General features: G+C 44.9%; 1 protein-coding gene across 2 annotated transcripts in view; it reads right to left on the minus strand.

The window, feature by feature from the left end:
* v (Tryptophan 2,3-dioxygenase vermilion) overlaps positions 1 to 19,942 on the minus strand; it is a 65,806-nt gene that overhangs the window by 11,341 nt on the left and 34,523 nt on the right. For both annotated transcript variants that reach the window (XM_071669353.1, XM_071669352.1), the window contains exons 2-3: positions 1,857 to 2,002; positions 1,394 to 1,527 (exon numbers count right to left, since the gene is read on the minus strand). In XM_071669353.1, coding sequence (XP_071525454.1) covers positions 1,394 to 1,444 — 51 coding nt within the window. In that variant the 5' untranslated portion in view covers positions 1,445 to 1,527; positions 1,857 to 2,002. The remainder of the gene's footprint in view (positions 1 to 1,393; positions 1,528 to 1,856; positions 2,003 to 19,942) is intronic.

Consider the following 19,942-nt stretch of genomic DNA (forward strand, 5'->3'; position numbering starts at 1 on the left):
TTTCACTTAAAAATCTTATCCTCCATGAGGTGTTGTGTAACAAGAGAATCAAATCACAGGAGAGAAACGGTACTGTAAAGCACCAAGAATTTCAGTATAGTTGCTCAACAAAACTATGCAACAACAGGAGAGTGACAAGCAGTAAAGTGTACAATAGAAAAATGAGTGAAATGAGAATTAATGTTAGGTATACGCCAGGATTACAGACGAGATGAGAAGCAGGGCTGTGTAGTGATAGAGAGTAATAACTGAAATGAGAGTATTATGCAGCATACAAAAGTTAGATCATAAGTATGAAGCTTAAACAAGGGCCCAATAGCAATGTCTTTTCATGTTGCTGTACAGAGTCTATTATGACAAATTTATGAGGATCAAAAAAACATAAAGAAAAATAAAGAACAGTGCTACGATCCTGTGGAGACTGTCGTGACATTCAAGACGTTGGGGGCAGACACAGCGTAACACTGGTCATCTGTGGGGCTTCCTGCTAGCTCCTCTTACTACCATGTGACCAAGATCATGTCTACACCCTGCCCCCCTCATGCCTCAGCTCTGCATTCCTCCAGTCCCTCATCCTCCCAGCAGCTCATTCTCCTAACTCAGACCTCTAACCTTTCATTCCCCCAGTTTCTCATTCTTTCAGTCAGTCCCTCATGTTCCTAGTGAAACATTCTTCCTCCACATGCTTCTAGCCTCTCATTCTCTCAGCTCATCATTCCTCCAGTCCCTCATTCTCCCAGTTTTCCATGCTCCCATATCATCATTCTATTAGCTCCTCATACTTACAACCCCTCGTTCTCTCAGCTCCTTAAGCCTCTTGCTTCTTAAACTACAATATCCCTTTTACCTTATCAACATATGTTCATGTTTCTAGGCTTCCAGTATCTGGATCCCTTACCTCTTCACCCTTTCTTACTATCACAGTTCAAAGAAAATATGGAGATGAAGGTTCTGTTGATACATATGAAATGAGTGGTCAAAGACACAGGTACTTTTCAAAAGAATCTGAAGTGTGAATTTTTCATTTAAGAAACTATTTTTTGGAACTAGAGTGCACTTGTATTTAGGAAGCTCTTGCACTGCAAATGAAAGGCTGAAATGACAACGCTTAAGGATGACTGATGAATGATGGAGAAGATTACTGCAGGAGGTGGAGAAGGACTAAGTTCACTGTGATAGGCAGTCACAGGAGTGGAAAAGTAGGACAACCAAAAGACCCCCAGCCAACAGACTACAACCAACAGGTCCTAGTCAAAAGGCCACGACCAGCAGACTACGATGGCATAAAATAATCAATAAACTCCAACAGATCACAATCAAATGAAAATATACATCCCCCTAACCAAACTTAACCTGCCCAGACCACCTCCATATGGGCAGTCCCTGGCCTCACCTTCAGTATGAGTGTGACCCTCTGCATGCGCTTCACAATCTCGAGCATCATGCGCTCATCCACCTCTTCTTGACTGAAGATCTCTCGCACGGAGTCGATCTCGTAGATGATTTGTTTGAACCATAGTTCGTACACTGAGGAACAGAAAGGCCAGCGTTACAGAGCAGCATATACGACACATTAGTAACCCATAGCATCCTGGCCGGAACGAAACAGCATTCAACAATTCCATTAAAATCTTCATAGGGGGACATAAAGTGTGACAAAATATGGAAACAAACATAATAAAAATACGTAAAATTAATTGCAAAACATTTCTTGATGTGAATTACTCACAATGATGTATTCGCGATATTTTTTCCTTACGATCGGAATTTCCAGTAAGAAATGGAACACCACATACCTTCCGAGTGGCTTAAGAACCATCATCTAATAAAGTAAACCCTTGATGAATAAGAAATACCTTGATGAATGATGATGAAGAGATGTTCGTCATGGACGCTGGTCACGTTGGCCTGGGAGCTGAGAAGAGAGTGGAGCTTCAGGTAGGACGTGTAAGAAAGGCCACCGTACTCGGCCAAGTTCTTCCCCTCTTGAGCGTAATCCAGGCTGAGGGAAGACACCGTGAATTAATCCACTACTCAGGGATTTGCTAAGCTTAGCTAAAAAGGGTCCTACATATTCAGACCTATGCTACGTCAGTTACCTCGCTCCTCATTGTTCATATACAGTCCTACCCCTTAATTTAAGGGCCTGATCCTTACAAGGACCAACTACGAGGGCGTGGGGCTTCCCCTGGCCCGAGTCTCATCACGAGGAACCCTCGCGGCCCTAACCTCATGTACTGACACTGGCCAGGGTGTATGACGCCCACCCGACTGTAGATGAGTGGCTTCTCATACACACACACACACACACCAGGCCGGCCGCAGACGCCTCAGTGTGGCGAGGACTAGATCAACCTTCCCCTGAGGATAGCAGTCCCAGGTAAGGCCTGGGGAAAGAGTCTGGGGGATGAAGTCAGGATCAGCTGGGAACGAAGAAAGAAATATGAGGATACAGATGAGGTCATTTTCTCACCCATATTTCTCTTATCTCGTCCCAGAAGATGCAGCCGTCCTTTGAAAAAACACCTTGTTGCGCCTCAACGACTTCCAGCTCATGCACACCCGCCAGTTTTACGTCAGAGTCGGCAAGGTACTCTTGCAACACCTCCAGCCACGAGACAAGGCCAGCAACTTGTATTGAATACCTTCCTTATTACTGGTCATGGTAGGTGGACCTTAGCAACTGGGGAAGGAGGGGGGGGGTGATTAAATGATGCCTCTATCTAATTGTCAATCAGGTCCAGAAAGGCTTCTGAACGCACGAAAAAAAAAAAAGAAGACAGGAACCTTGACCCCTAACCAAGTCAAACTTTCATCACCACACCCGACACACTGATTTCATGTCTTTTGAAGTTTAGTACTGGTTAAAACCCGTTCATTGTTTTGTTAATATAAAAAAAAAAGTTAATTTCCCGTACTCTACAGACTTGAGAGTTTTACAAAAGACCACTTGAAACCAACGGTGTATGTCAGTTCGGAGAAACTGGTTATTTTTCGTCAGTCAAAAAAACTCGCCCCTCTGTTCCATCTAAGATGCTTGGGGCGCCGTAGATGGCCGCTGCTGCTGTAGTTGGCACTATAGAGATTTACAAAACCCACAGTAACAGTAACAGACGTTGTATATCTCGGTGACACTCAATGTGTTGTGCTCTTCCTCTTGCCTTTTCTCCTCGTATACAAACGCTTTATCTTATCATACCACTTGATTCCATTGCCTAAAATTCTCGTTAGCGATAATACTACAGCAACAAATTTAGGCAAGAGAAATCAGGTTAGAAGCTGTTGTGATTTCTTAAGTATTAGAAAGTCATCGCAATGGAAGGTTGTATTTATTAAGTTCTTTTTGGCAACCACAGGTGAACTGCCACGTACTGGGAAGTGGCCTCATTCACTCTTAACCACCCATCACGTGGCATCTGGGTACCAGCAGTAAAACTACATTACACATTCAACTAAGGAGTATTTCGTAATATAAATAAAAAGAAACTTTTATGAGGTTATTCAAAGACCCAGTGATTCAACCTTAACAAACCCTGAGCCCCACGAGTGGTGTCCATACAGTGAGGACCTGACAGATGGCGGGCGTCGAACCTGGGGCACGCGATCGACCACACACTCGAATGTCTAGTGGTGTCCCCTTACCACACACCACAACTGAATGGAAGACGCTACGCCTCCAGCCAAGACGACATTTCAGAGGTGCTTCCCTCCCTTACCTCGACGACTGGCGAGGACGTAACACAGTCCGCAGCATCAAAGGTTCTATAATTGGCGACGGCTAAACTCAAGTCTCATATTTCGAAAATTGTCCTTGTTTTTCTGCTGTATGGCCCCAGGTGGATGTGGGGTGTGGAGTAACTTAGGAAGACGCAACTGCAATCCAGGTATCAGTGCCCGAAATGTGTATATTTCGAGCTCATTCGTTATTCTTGTTTGGGACGTTTGTATTTTAGGCTGACCCTTAATATACCCCTGGCTGTCGCCCATCTCGTCCCCTACGTAAAAGTTTCTCCCACCGGCGCTCGGCCGAGAGGTGTGGCGCACACACACACACACACACACACACACACACACACACACATATATATATATATATATATATATATATATATATATATATATATATATATATAATAGATAGATAGATAGATAGATAGATAGATAGATAGATAGATATTGCAGTCTTGCTAAGCACCACCAGACTAACCAAGGTCATGCAGCAGCCTGGTAACTCCACCACACCCTACCAACATCTCAGGCACACTTCCACCACCACAAAATTTGATCCCAGAGCAGAAATAACGGGCAGATGGAAAGCGTCTCGATTAGGGGATGCCGTGACGTCAAGTGAGGGGCGGGATTTCAAAATGGGAATTCTAAAAACATCGTGGGGAATGCCTTTCCAGACCCCTCATTCGCGAAAACATTTTCTATTACTTAACCATGAGGCAAGCCTGATCCGTGGCTATTCCTTTTTTTTTTTTCAGTTTGTCATGACACAGCACATCTATTCTACGAATGTCTCCTGGAAAAAGAGGAAGCAATCTTCATCCAGAAATGATTTCATCCTGAATTGAAAAGAAAGACAATTCTCCTTCCGTCACCACCAAGGCAAGAGATATCATTGACGCAAGAGAAATCATCAACGATGCAAGGTACTACTTTTTCTTGACATATTTAACTTAACCCTTCAGAACGCTCTCGAGAATTTGAGCGAGAAGAGGAAAAAAAATCTATCCCATTGTGTACCTCCCAACAGACACCACGAAGCCAAGGGAAGGGAGGAACAGTGACGTCACGAGTGGTGCGTTCCAACCACTTTAACAATTATCCTGGGTTCCTTAATTTCATGTGAAGTCCTTGTTTTGCACATTCTGTTTCTCAAGTGCTGACGTATCTTTGTTTTGTACACTGTTCATTACTGTGACCACATTAACCACTCATACTGAGTGGTTGTGATAGTCTTTTGACTATGCTGATAATATAATAATAAAATAACGATTCGCGGAACTCTCTTTTCTCTGCCAGCAACGTTATGCTGACGTGCCTGTCTGGACCCAGAATATATATATATATATATATATATATATATATATATATATATATATATATATATATATATATATATACACACACACACACACACACACACACACACACACACACATGAAGAAAGGAGCTGCAATAACTAGAAAAACAAGCAAAAGATGCAAGGATATTGGTAAAGAGATGGACAAGGGACGATGTCAACAAACGAAAGAAGACGGGTATGATTAAGAAAACAACTGACACTATATGTTACAGGATTCAAACCGGAAATACCATGAGAGGACGTAAAGTGTTATATAAATAGAATGCAGTACAACTTCCAGAGAAGACAAGACTGAAAATATCAAGGAACGGGTAAAAAAGAATAAGCAGCTGGGAATAAGGGGAAACAATGATCTCAAGAACAGTCATTAAACAAGCGACCGAGAGATAGCAAGATTGTGGCAGAATGACATTAGAGGATTTTAGGTGGCATGATCTCTTCGAAGATGGAGACGCAGGCTATTCAGGGGGTAACGAGAGAGAGAGAGAGAGAGAGAGAGAGAGAGAGAGAGAGAGAGAGAGAGAGAGAGAGAGAGAGAGAGAGATGAATGCAGATCAAGATAAGAGTGATGACCGAGACGCTGAGAAGGACGCTAATCTGAGGGTCAGACGTCCACGTAATACGAGAGGGGTCAGGACAGGGAGGGGGGGCTGTCAGGTGCCACGTTTAGGTTCGCTGACCCGCCTTGAGGTCATGACCTATCAACTGGGAGGGTGGGGTAGCAGCGGGCGGGGGGGGGGGGGGTTGTTGAAGGGGCTGGAGAGCGGAAGGTACATCCAGGGTGTACTGATGTATGATGGTGGATTTTCCTGGAACGTGTGGCCGGTTTGCAGCTGATGCATTTCTAGTGCCATATCTATATACCCCCCCGGCAATCTGGGTGGGGGTGGGGGGAGGGTGCTGTGATGCTGTGTGTTGTCTTTAAGGGGGAACTGGTGACCCTAGACTAAAAATTACTTCGTTGCGTCAATGAACGGACGACTGGAGCCTCTCTCAAGACCCCGTGGGGACCAGGGTGTTCCATATTCAACGAAGGAGACATGAGAATTCTGACCTGCATACAAGAGCCTTAACAGAACAATACAGCGACACACAGAGGCCACAAAGACACTCTGGAACTCCCTCTAGATAGACAAACACAAAGGCGCCCCTCTAGACTCATAAACACGCAGGAGCATTCGCAGACACAGACAGACACAAAGACATACAGGAGCCCCTCTGGGCACACACACACATCCACGTACACAGACGACTTATAGAAGACGCCCCAGCCAAGGAGGTGAAGAAGGGAACGTCGTCGGTCATAAGATGATTACCGTCTCCTGAACCTAAGACGTGAAGCCTACTGGAGGAGAAGGTAAAGATATGCCTGGCAGGGTTCACGCTCCCTGCTTCTGACGACAGTTCACCAGACTCTCAGGCAGACATGATGAACCTGATCCTCTGGTGACGTGTGCTTTGACGTATGCTTGAGTCACCATCATGGTTCGAGGTCCATGCACCCAGGGGAAGGATCTTGCACTCGGACCCTCCCAGGGAAGGTCCTTTCATTCGGTCCCCTCTCAGTGAAGGTCCTTGCACTCAGCCCTCTCCCGGGGGAGGTCCTTGCATTCTGTCCTCTCACAGGGGAGGTCCTTGCACTCGGTCCCTTCCCAAAGGAGGCCCTTGCACTCAGCCCCCTCCTAGGGGAGATCCTTGCACTCGGTGTCCTTCCAGGGGATCTGCCGGACTCCTTCCATCTCCCCGCGTCCGCCCCCAGTCGCGGCTGAGGCTCTCCGAGCCCGGTCCCAGCAGTATAGTGTCTGGTGGGGTTGGATGACAGCAAAGATGAATGGCAATCCACTGATCGTCTCAGACTGGGGAAGCCACACGACCACCACCTCCCTCCCTCCCTCCCCTCCACACACACACACACACACACACACACACACACACACTTGGTCATCGCTCCGTCTGCCTGGCCTGCCTCCTGCTCCTGTTGTCGTTCCTGCCACTGTTGCTGTTCAACTCCCTGCTCAAAACCCTCCATGACCCCCACCACTGCCCCTGCCGCTCCTCCACAATCGTCAGACTGCTACTGCTGCTTCAGCACGTACTTCCCATTACTACTCCTTGTGTTCCTTCGATCGCGGCAGACAGACAGACAAGGAACTTCTTGTTGTCTCCTTTGTCGGCGGAGAACGCTACGTGGTTAGGACGGAGAAGGAGGGTGTGGGGTGGGCAGAGGTGGGGAGTGAGGAAGGGGTAAGGGGAGGTGAGAGCATGGCAGGGAAGAGTGAGAGGTGGTGAGGGAGAGGCTTACAGTCGAGAGTGAGAGAGAGAGAGAGAGAGAGAGAGAGAGAGAGAGAGAGAGAGAGGGGGGAGAGAGAGAGGAGGTGAGACACCGTCATGCCCATGCCACACCTCCGCCGCGCCCAAGGGTCGTACCGTTATGCCCAAAAGTCGTCCCGTTGCGTTTAAGGGTCACACTACTGTGCTGTAAGGTCGTGCCGTCGTGCTCAAGGGGTCACTGCACCGTGTAGGAAAGGCCTTTGCTATTCCAAGGACACCACAGGTAGGGGCTTCTGGCGGTGGCACCGTGCGGTGAGCCATGGTATCCGCAATGACAGCAAAACAAACATAACCCACAACACTTACCGATCGTTTGGAGGTTTGACTATGGCGTCATCCATGACCGAGGCACACACACACACACACACAACACATACACACACACACACACACACACACACACGTACATAGATAAGGAAATAATGGGCGCGCTATTCATATCCTACGCCAGGCCCAAAATTAGAATACGCTTCTCTGGAATGGTCAACGTTCCTACAGAAGCACAAAGCGCTAACAGAGTAGGTCCAGGGGAAGGCAAGAAAGATGGTGTGCCAGAATTAAGAAAGCTAAGTTATAGGGAAAGCCAGAGGCCCGTAAATCTGCCCATCTTGGAAGACAAAAGAATGAGGTGACGTGATCCCAATCTTTAAGTCTTTCAAACAGATCAACGACTTGGGTTGTGAACATATCTTCTAGAGATGTAGGGACAGAGCAACCACAGGCCACGAAATTAGGTAAGAAACCTGTTAAAAAAAAAGAACTTTTACAGCACAGCAGTGGTGAATGAAGGGAGTAGAATGAGTGGGGACATGGTTACCGCAGACAGCATACACAAATTTAAGATGTATGATAGCAAGGAGTGTTCAAGAGATGGGGACCCCATGAGCGTAGTACTCCGGCCTCGCACCGCACAAACAGAAAATTACACAACAACAGCTTAACAAGCTGATAAGGTTATTATTACCAACCCATGTTTACGTATCTCTCGCTTACTCTTAGTACCGAAAGAGACCCATAATTGGCTCCTGTAGACACGAGGGAATATAGGGCCATTTGGAGCAAGACATCACAATAAAACCATCACTTGCCTGGCCGCTCTCACTCAGGCATGATGCGACAGTAGTAAGACAAGAGGAAGGGGACCTCCAGTGCGGCCACACCACACTGCTTCCAGGTGGTAAGGATATCTCTCCTTGCCACACCTGACCCACTGGGGCGACATGACATCCATCAGTCCCTGGGGAGGTGACACTGTCAACAGATGAAATGAACTTCCTCAGTGGGTTCACATTTACTCAGTGGGTAATCCTAAAGGCTTCATGTCTATGATAATTTAAGCAATTTCATCTTCACTGGTTCTTATACACATAGAAGTTTAAATCATGGTGCTAAAAGGTTCGACTATAGAGACTCGATTGAAAATAATGCCCATTAAACATGATCATTCGGTAGACGTGATCCCATTCAAAAGCTGGGCATCAGTGAATCTGTAGTACGTATGTAAGGTAACAACGAGACGTGAGGCTGCTGTGATCTCTGACCTTCCATCACATGATTCAGTTTAATAAACAAGAGACGAGGAAGATGCGGTGGCGAGCGCTGTTGTGCTTCCAAGGTCCCGCTGGTAAATGCGAACGTACCGGGCTTCACAACGAACCCTACATGGTACACCACAATCAACCAGCCTCAAGAATGGACCCTGCATGACGACGCACTGCCATGGAACAATCTTCACTGGTAAAATCGTCAACTATTTGTCGATGGTAGTGTATAAGTGATAACCGGTGATCAACGTGGGTTTCGAGATAAAAGATAAAGTTTTAACGAAGCTGCTTCTTCGGTCATACGTCACGTGCTGCAAATCATCGAATCCAAAGGAGCTCTCTCCCCTCAGAGGAACATCGAGTCTATAGTACAACTGGCACTCCGTTTTCCTACACTCGTGGAAGACGAAGACTTGAAAAGCTGCAGGATCAGCGGAGGGATTCACTGTGTGCTGAGGAATCCTTGAACAGCATGATGCGGCAACAGCTTTCTGGTCTGAACTACGCACGATTAAAATGGCAACAGTCAGTCCAAACCCATCTTTCAAACTTTATGTCCATCTTTTTGGCTCTACCTCAGCCCTCTCTGCATGTGTTAAGAGGGGTGTCCACCGCAGGTAATCGCTTCCTTGCTAAGCAAACTACCGCGGTATAGGAGTTAGCCCCTGTCATTAGCAGCAGCCCCTGGGCATGACCTGTTGAGAGAAGGCAACGAGGGACAGTGCCGCAAGCGGTACCTCCACCCTGGGAGCCGACAAGGAGGACTTGAGAACTATACGTAACCCAGGCGACGCCCTGGATCCTCCCAGTAAAGACGAAGAAGAATTAACTCAGTGTTTTGCTACGATAACATCATCTTGAGGTAAGACGTGCGGTGTACCTTACTTGCGGATATGGATGTAAATGTAAATGAAGTCAGAGAATCTTGGTATCTTATGATCCATCTACAGATTTTTCAAAGGCTAGTCTTGAGAACAGTCTGTTTTTTTTGTTGAGTAGTCACACTGCACACATCACTAGTCACCGTCAGTCTCTGGAGTCACTGGACTCTGTCCTTCAAGAAACAAGTGTACCAACACCGTCGGGGGCGTCTGCCACAGCATCGAGAATCTGAGGGACGTGGCTCTGCCTACCAACGTGGAAGATATCCGACCGGGGAAGGATCTTGCAGACGGCACCGTTCGCAGCGGTGAAACATCCCACATTCAAGGCACTGTAGACAGCCCCGGTAAGTGACGGTGTTCTCTGACCTGCCGTGGCACCGCAGGTGAGGGACTACTGGCTAATGACACCTCTGGGGTGTAAGATCCTATCCCTTGATCACGACGGCGATGTGGCCCCTGTCACTCTGGGATGGCTCCCGTAACTCTAAGGTGCCTCTTGTAACTCTAAGGTGTCTCATGTAACTCTGAGGTACCTCCTGTAACTCCGAGGTACCTCCTGTAATTCTAAAACTGCTCCCGTAACTCTGAGATGGTCCAGTAACTCTGAGGTGCCTTCCGTAACTCAGAAGAATGGGTGTCATGAATGGTACAGGTGATTACTAGTACCTTCTATGGTACATCCGTATTATGAAAAAGCTAAGTAGCCAGCTTTATATAAAGCTATGTAATCTGACTCAAAGCTGTCACATGCTTTACATAAAGCTAAGTAATCTGACTCAAAGCTGTCACATGCTTTACATAAAGCTAAGTAACCAGCTTTATATAAAGCTAAGTAATCTGACTCAAAGCTGTCACATGCTTTACATAAAGCTATGTAATCTGACTCAAAGCTGTCACATGCTTTACATAAAGCTATGTAATCTGACTCAAAGCTGTCACATGCTTTACATAAAGCTAAGTAATCTGACGCAAAGCCGTCACATGCTTTACATAAAGCTAAGTAACCATCTTTATATAAAGCTAAGTAATATGATGCAAAGCTGTCACATGCTTTACATAAAGCTAAGTAACCAGCTTTATATAAAGCTAAGTAATATGATGCAAAGCTGTCACATGCTTTACATAAAGCTAAGTAACCAGCTTTATATAAAGCTAAGTAATCTGACTCAAAGCTGTCACATGATTTACATAAAGGTAACCTGAGTTACAAGAAGTTAAGCAACCATTTGCATAAAGTTACACAATCATTTACATAAAAATCTAAGAGACCTGATGTACTGAAAGTATAGTAACTGTTCACAAAGAGTTCAGCATGCATTTAAGATTAAGAAAAAAAAAGTTAAGCCACATGATTTGCATCCTAAGATACTGCCTTGGGTAACTGGAGTGGTCCTGGCTGCTGACCACAACCTAACCTTGCGAGTGACCCACACGTGAGGTATTCTCAGTCTGGAATGACATATCAAGGAGGTCAGCATCCAAACACCGACGTTAGATCGGATGTGGGTCATCTGGGGGGGTCGACATGACCTCCTCCCAGAGAGAGAAAAAAAGAAGACACTCGAACGTCTGTCTCTCTCCGTTCGTGTTGGAGGAAGTCTACAAGGCTGGTGCATGCGGGTGAGTTCTGGGTTGTGGAGGCTGGAGTAGGAAGCGCTCTGGTGTATATTGTCGGCCACACTGGGACAAAAACCCGCCATACCAGACACTTTACTGATGATCATAGGAGGAAAAAAAAAAGACTCGAGGAAGGTACCACAGGCAAGGAACCCGTCCCTGGGTAGCGACGACCTGCAGGTACCACCTGGTACCTGGATGACGCCCGTGCTACTGCTACGCTCGTGTCGACGACGAACCCCAAAGTCCAGTACGACTTGTGACGCCGGTGGCAGCGACGACCTGCACCGCCAACGGCTTCGGCACGGCGACGGTGGTGTCGTGTGAGAATTCAAAACAGCCGACTTTCGACCTCAGTTCATATACACTTCTTTTCTTCGGTCAGTACGTGACGCAATTCTCTTTCTTCCAACTCTCTTCAGTCTCTTCTTAAATGACTTCCCTTCACCTCTCGCAGACCACAGCGTGAAAGTCCCCGTTCGTCTGCAGGTGACCTCACACACCTCACGCCACCAACTGACACTACCCAAGCACACACAAACATGCGAGACTCTAACGAACTACGTCATGCGGCTAAACTCGGGCTCGCTCACAGCAGAGTGTTTGCGTCACCACAGAAATCTACTGCCGTCACCATCCCCCGACAGACGGAAGTCCATCCTGAACCACCCTGAGTGATATCTCTGGACAAATCTTCATCCATACTGGGCCATCACATACGACATACACTCATGACATTCACTCCACCACACCCCAAACATCATCAATAAAAAGGCCATCAAAAATCTAAACGCCCTCAGAATACTGCCTGCTGGCAGACTTGGACAAAAAAATGAAATCCCTTAATGACCTCTACGAACAATTCATCCCCACCGTACTAAACTACGCCTCGCCATGCCTAGTTATTCATCCTTCCAGAAGCAAGTTACAATCCAAGCCAAACTCAAAACAAGCAGCGACTTCCAGCAACCACAAGCATTCAACTCCTGCACAACGGAGCGAAAATAATATCCAACACAACCTCACCTCGATATGTTAGCCACTCAGTTCTCTGCAAACAGCGGGAGATCCCTTAAACATCTAAACTACCAAAGAACAAGCTAACAACCCATTAGCAGAAATTACAAGCTCACCTCCCTGCTTCATCACGCTTCAGCATCCCAGGTGTAGACGGTAGACGGAGAGCAAAAGAGGGAAGGGGAAGTTACCAGATCATGCATAAGCTAAGCTGTGTGTAGGGAAGTCACAAGGCCAATGTAAGCTAAGCTGTAGGTTTAGGAAAACCACCAGGCCAATGATAAGCTAATCTGTTGATGTAGGAAAATCTTGACAGTTTTAAGACGAAAAAAAAAAAGATAATCTGTCGAAAGACCTGATTATCCATTTCATCAACTCGGGGTGTTACCGGACTCAGCCTGTATGTGGTAATATCCAGAGCGGAAGTTACGTCTGATGAGGCTGTACTCATCGTCAGCGTCGTCAGCGGACAGAAAAAGGGGGATTGCGTGACTCAGTGGGGGGGGCTTACAGCTCCAAAGGTGATCACCCTACTCAGCTCCAGACTGGAGTGCAACCCCACTTTTTAATTCAGGAAATGAGATTCTGTTGTGAAATACCAGTAGAGTAAGAGAGAAATACAATGACAGTGGCCACAGAAATGCACATTTTGAACCTTACTCTCGACGGAGAAGGTTGAGGCGTCGGGTAATCCAACACCAGTTGACGTCTCTGTGTTCCAGATGATTCTGGCTCGTAGTTTCGAATTTCGTCCTACGAAGTAAGACGGACCTGGTTAGTTTTAAGCTTCTGTTCTGCATCAGAGACAGAACAACGTAATCGCTGGTGGCTGTAACGAGGTTGTTTTGGATATAATCAGACTGGATTTGGATGGTATAGATCTATAGATATAGATCATCTTCAACGACAACTTCAGGTTCTAAGGATTAATTCTAAAAGACAACTATTTTAAAAGACAGTGGACTACTGTATGATCACCAGTACCATCATTGTGTAATCTCTGGCCCCTCGAGTCCGTCTTCTCGGGGCCAAGTGGCCCTAGGGATGGCCCGGGCCGAGCCAGACCACAGAGCGGCGCGTGTGGTGCAGGCCGTGGTCACGTGGTGGTCTGTGGATGGTCGCGCGGGAGCACACGAGACGCAGGTCTCGGGTTCCTCGCCCCACGTGGCCACCTGAGAGACGAATTTCTATTCACACTTGAGATATTTTCTCATAGCAAAATGTCTTTCTCTCTCATGTATTCTTACGATGTCAGAGACGTCTGGGGGGAATCTTCCTCACCGTACGAGAGAGAGAGAGAGAGAGAGAGAGAGAGAGAGAGAGAGAGAGAGAGAGAGAGAGTCAGAGCTGAATCTCCCTCGCTGAGCGAGACGTCGGAACGGAATCTTCCTCAATGTAACAGATGTCTAAAGAGGGAACCTTCCTCTCGCCCTCCCAGAGGCCGATGCAGAGTCGTGCATTATTCATTACATTAATAATTAACAAATTCATTAACGCATGTAACAAAGCAGCGGCACTCTCACAATCAAGGGCATTATATTGATTTCTTTATTCTTACACTTGACCTACATGATACGGGCAAAACATGCTCCAAGCGACGCCATCTCGTGCAGAAGCAGTGTGTGACAGTATGCAGAAAATTAATCAGGCCTCCGCAGGTGTGTGCAGACCTGGCTCTTTACGGTAGACAGGTTACAGGCTGTGGGAAGGACTAACGGTGGAATAGAATTCCACAGTTTCGCTGCTTCAGAAAAGGCGGTATCACAACGGCCAATGCTCGAGTGGCCGGCCTCTACACGGAAACTACTGGAAGTGGAGTGCCTCTGGTCCAAGCCTAGGTGGCAGGGATGTATGAAGACAGCTCACTGTTTTGGAAGTGGGATAAGATGCTGGAACACAGCAAGGCCACTTACACCATTAAAACATATACCCATTACAATAAACATCATTACCGGTGAAGTTTATAACATCCATGGTGAGGCATGGAGACAGACGTGAGGATAAAACATAACTCAAGCATTAGTCAAACACAGACGGACGGCCAACACTCCGTTTGCTGGCAAATACCACACGGGCAATCAGGTACAACTATAAAGATATATCTAGCCGGATGCTTAAATCAGAGATATGGCCAAAACTATTCTCAAGTTCGGTCACTGATCTTACATAAGCAAGAAAAGCTAATGTAGATGAGAAAAGCTTGAGGAAGGCGACACATACTGCGTCAGAATCAAGAGAGTTAAGCTACAGGGAAAAGAGAGAGGACTTAAAATTTTATCAGTCATGGAAGAGAGAAGAGTGAGTGGCGTTGACTTGATCACAATCTATGAGTTTCTAAGCCAAACTGATGACGAAGACAGTGAGCAACTCTTGAAATGATGGAGGGACAGGACCAGAGGACATAACACACATTAAGCCAGAAACATGAAGAGAAAAAATGTAAAGAAGTACTTCTATATCACAAGAGCGATGGACTAATATCATGCACTGCATGACGAAACATTGAATGAGGACAGCTCTATGACTGTAGAGAATGTTCGGGAGATGGTGCCCCAGGAGTGTACTATTCCATCACCGTACGGTGCACATGGGTAATTACACACAAGTCCTGATGAAACAAGCGGTGGCGAAACATCGTAAACAGTTTTTCCCAAAACATAAGTAAAGGCGAAACTTAGAGGTGTAGTAAAACATGTAAGCAATGGTAAAACACATACAGACTGATAATGATGAAACGGGTAAACACTGAAATTTAACGTATATGAAGGCACTGATAAACACTTACACACAAATATGAAAGAAATATACATACATGACCTGCTAGATATACACTTACACAGGATTATCACAAAAAAAAACACGCACAACCATCGATACAAAAATACATTGCCAGAAAAACGCACAAAATATGAACACTTAAGTACTGAACGCTGAGGTCAACTGTGTAAACATGAAAGAAAGAAAAAAAATCTAGTCACTTCATTACACTACAGAATAAAACAACTAGGTCAAACTCAATGCAACCCAAGCAGCTGGCTGAACTAGCATCCATCTTTTAATTTCACACACACACACACACATATATATATATATATATATATATATATATATATATATATATATATATATATATATATATATATATATATATATATATATATATACATAGGGGTCCCGGGTTCGATCCTGGCTGTTGAAGGTTTGTATGTTATGTTCTATGAAGGTGCGCGTTCATATGCACTTTGTTCGTTGGGGTGAGAGACTATCAGTAAATTTTAGGGAGAATAAAAAGATGTTCTGGAAGGAGGTAAATAGGGTGCGTAAGACAAGGGAGCAAATGGGAACTTCAGTGAAGGGCGTAAATGGGGAGGTGATAACAAGTAGTGGTGATGTGAGAAGGAGATGGAATGAGTATTTTGAAGGTTTGTTGAATGTGTCTGATGACAGAGTGGCAGATATAGGGTGTTTGGGTCGAGGTGGTGTGCAAAGTGAGAGGGTTAGGGAAAATGATTTGGTAAACAGAGAAGAGGTAGTAAAAGCTTTGCGGAAGATGAAAGCCGGCAAGGCAGCAGGTTTGGATGGTATTGCAGTGGAATTTATTAAAAAAGGGGGTGACTGTATTGTTGACTGGTTGGTAAGGTTATTTAATGTATGTATGACTCATGGTGAGGTGCCTGAGGATTGGCGGAATGCGTGCATAGTGCCATTGTACAAAGGCAAAGGGGATAAGAGTGAGTGCTCAAATTACAGAGGTATAAGTTTGTTGAGTATTCCTGGTAAATTATATGGGAGGGTATTGATTGAGAGGGTGAAGGCATGTACAGAGCATCAGATTGGGGAAGAGCAGTGTGGTTTCAGAAGTGGTAGAGGATGTGTGGATCAGGTGTTTGCTTTGAAGAATGTATGTGAGAAATACTTAGAAAAGCAAATGGATTTGTATGTAGCATTTATGGATCTGGAGAAGGCATATGATAGAGTTGATAGAGATGCTCTGTGGAAGGTATTAAGAATATATGGTGTGGGAGGCAAGTTGTTAGAAGCAGTGAAAAGTTTTTATCGAGGATGTAAGGCATGTGTACGTGTAGGAAGAGAGGAAAGTGATTGGTTCTCAGTGAATGTAGGTTTGCGGCAGGGGTGTGTGATGTCTCCATGGTTGTTTAATTTGTTTATGGATGGGGTTGTTAGGGAGGTAAATGCAAGAGTCTTGGAAAGAGGGGCAAGTATGAAGTCTGTTGGGGATGAGAGAGCTTGGGAAGTGAGTCAGTTGTTGTTCGCTGATGATACAGCGCTGGTGGCGGATTCATGTGAGAAACTGCAGAAGCTGGTGACGGAGTTTGGTAAAGTGTGTGGAAGAAGAAAGTTAAGAGTAAATGTGAATAAGAGCAAGGTTATTAGGTACAGTAGGGTTGAGGGTCAAGTCAATTGGGAGGTGAGTTTGAATGGTGAAAAACTGGAGGAAGTGAAGTGTTTTAGATATCTGGGAGTGGATCTGTCAGCGGATGGAACCATGGAAGCGGAAGTGGATCATAGGGTGGGGGAGGGGGCGAAAATTTTGGGAGCCTTGAAAAATGTGTGGAAGTCGAGAACATTATCCCGGAAAGCAAAAATGGGTATGTTTGAAGGAATAGTAGTTCCAACAATGTTGTATGGTTGCGAGGCGTGGGCTATGGATAGAGTTGTGCGCAGGAGGATGGATGTGCTGGAAATGAGATGTTTGAGGACAATGTGTGGTGTGAGGTGGTTTGATCGAGTAAGTAACGTAAGGGTAAGAGAGATGTGTGGAAATAAAAAGAGCGTGGTTGAGAGAGCAGAAGAGGGTGTTTTGAAATGGTTTGGGCACATGGAGAGAATGAGTGAGGAAAGATTGACCAAGAGGATATATGTGTCGGAGGTGGAGGGAACGAGGAGAAGAGGGAGACCAAATTGGAGGTGGAAAGATGGAGTGAAAAGGATTTTGTGTGATCGGGGCCTGAACATGCAGGAGGGTGAAAGGAGGGCAAGGAATAGAGTGAATTGGAGCGATGTGGTATACAGGGGTTGACGTGCTGTCAGTGGATTGAATCAAGGCATGTGAAGCGTCCGGGGTAAACCATGGAAAGCTGTGTAGGTATGTATATTTGCGTGTGTGGACGTGTGTATGTACATGTGTATGGGGGGGGTTGGGCCATTTCTTTCGTCTGTTTCCTTGCGCTACCTCGCAAACGCGGGAGACAGCGACAAAGTATAAAAAAAAAAAATATATATATATATATATATATATATATATATATATATATATATATATATATATATATATATATATATATATATATATATATATATGTGTGTGTGTGTGTGTGTGTGTGTGTGTGTGTGTGTGTAATCTGCTTTAATATAGCAAATACCTGTGTAACCATCTTTTATACGAGAAGTGATCACGGTGCTGTACTGTCTCATGTACACGATAAATATTGCTCCAGTGACTGTAAATTTCCTCTGATGAAGGCATAGTAAGTATCTACAACATTTGTCAAAGAACTTCGGAAATATAAGACAATCTTCTAAAGTTCCCGATTCAGTAACCGATTCTTTTCAAACTACTTCCTACAGACACATAATAGGGAGAAAGTGATAACACAGTAAACAAAGGCATTTCCTTCAGAATAATTTGTCCTCGAATTCAGCGGAAGGAATAATGAAAAAAAAAAAAAATACAAGGTCAGATTTTTTGAAAGTAAAAGGCCTGTTGCCTTGGCCCTTGATGCAACGAGTAATTACGACAACTCCAACAGATGAATTTGGATTAATTTAAAGCAGAGTTCCGGGAAAGAGAGGCAGGCCACCATGCATTACGACGCCAGATACTCACAAGTGTTAAAGATAAGAGTTGGGAAAACTTTTACGAAACACTGTGTCCGTGCTGATGTGTCACGCACTCACGAGAGCAGCTGATGTCAATCTCCAACTGTGGCTCAATTAACTTTAAATTAAATGGGATAATAGGCGACACATCCTCTCCAAGCAGTGGTGTGAACTCACCACACACCACAGATGTGTGTGCTTCCTCGTCTCCTACCGCCTCGCACAGTCAGGAGGGTCAAGAGTTGCTCTCCACAGGGACAACGACATCAGCTCAAGGCGGATCACAGTTGGGGGCTTCCAAGACACTTGCTTTTATTTTCGACCTCCACGACGAAACGTCCGGCTGGTCGTGGCTTAGATCAACGCTCCGTCGCGTCCTACGCGACACAGACCAACCAATGAAACTAAATAGGAAGCAGATGTGCAATTTTTTCCCACTTCTTTTCTCCTAACCACATCAGAAGCTTCAGAGACCAGATTTAAGGAAAATCCTGCACAAAGGCCATCGAGTCGGTTAAATGCATCATGTGACCCGGGAATCCATTGTACATTGTGGACGAAATCGTATTCTCTGGTCTATATGTAAAGATACATGGCCACTAGTTACACCACTAGTAAACATAAATGGCCACTACTTATACCTCTAGTAAAGATAAAGGGCCACTACTTATACCACTAGTAAAGATATAGGTCCACTACTTATACAACTAGTAAAGATATAGGTCCACTACTTATACCACAAGTAAAGATATAGGTCCACTACTTATACCACTAGTAAAGATATAGGTCCACTACTTATACAACTAGTAAAGATATAGGGCCACTACTTATACCACTAGTAAAGATATAGGGCCACTACTTATACCACTAGTAAAGATATAGGTCCACTACTTATACCACTAGTAAAGATATAGGTCCACTACTTATACAACTAGTAAAGATATAGGGCCACTACTTATACCACTAGTAAAGATATAGGTCCACTACTTATACCACTAGTAAAGATATAGGTCCACTACTTATACCACAAGTAAAGATATAGGTCCACTACTTATACCACTAGTAAAGATATAGGTCCACTACTTATACCACAAGTAAAGATATAGGTCCACTACTTATACCACTAGTAAAGATATAGGTCCACTACTTATAACACTAGTAAAGATATAGGGCCACTACTTATACCACTAGTACAGATATAGGTCCACTACTTATACAACTAGTAAAGATATAGGGCCACTACTTATACCACTAGTAAAGATATAGGTCCACTACTTATACCACTAGTAAAGATATAGGGCCACTACTTATACCACTAGTACAGATATAGGTCCACTACTTATACAACTAGTAAAGATATAGGGCCACTACTTATACCACTAGTAAAGATATAGGTCCACTACTTATACCACTAGTAAAGATATAGGGCCACTACTTATACCACTAGTAAAGATATAGGTCCACTACTTATACAACTAGTAAAGATATAGGGCCACTACTTATACCACTAGTAAAGATATAGGTCCACTACTTATACCACTAGTAAAGATATAGGTCCACTACTTATACAACTAGTAAAGATATAGGTCCACTACTTATAACACTAGTAAAGATAT

This window comes from Panulirus ornatus, chromosome 14 (genome assembly GCF_036320965.1).
Source record: "Panulirus ornatus isolate Po-2019 chromosome 14, ASM3632096v1, whole genome shotgun sequence".
Lineage (NCBI taxonomy): Eukaryota > Metazoa > Arthropoda > Malacostraca > Decapoda > Palinuridae > Panulirus > Panulirus ornatus.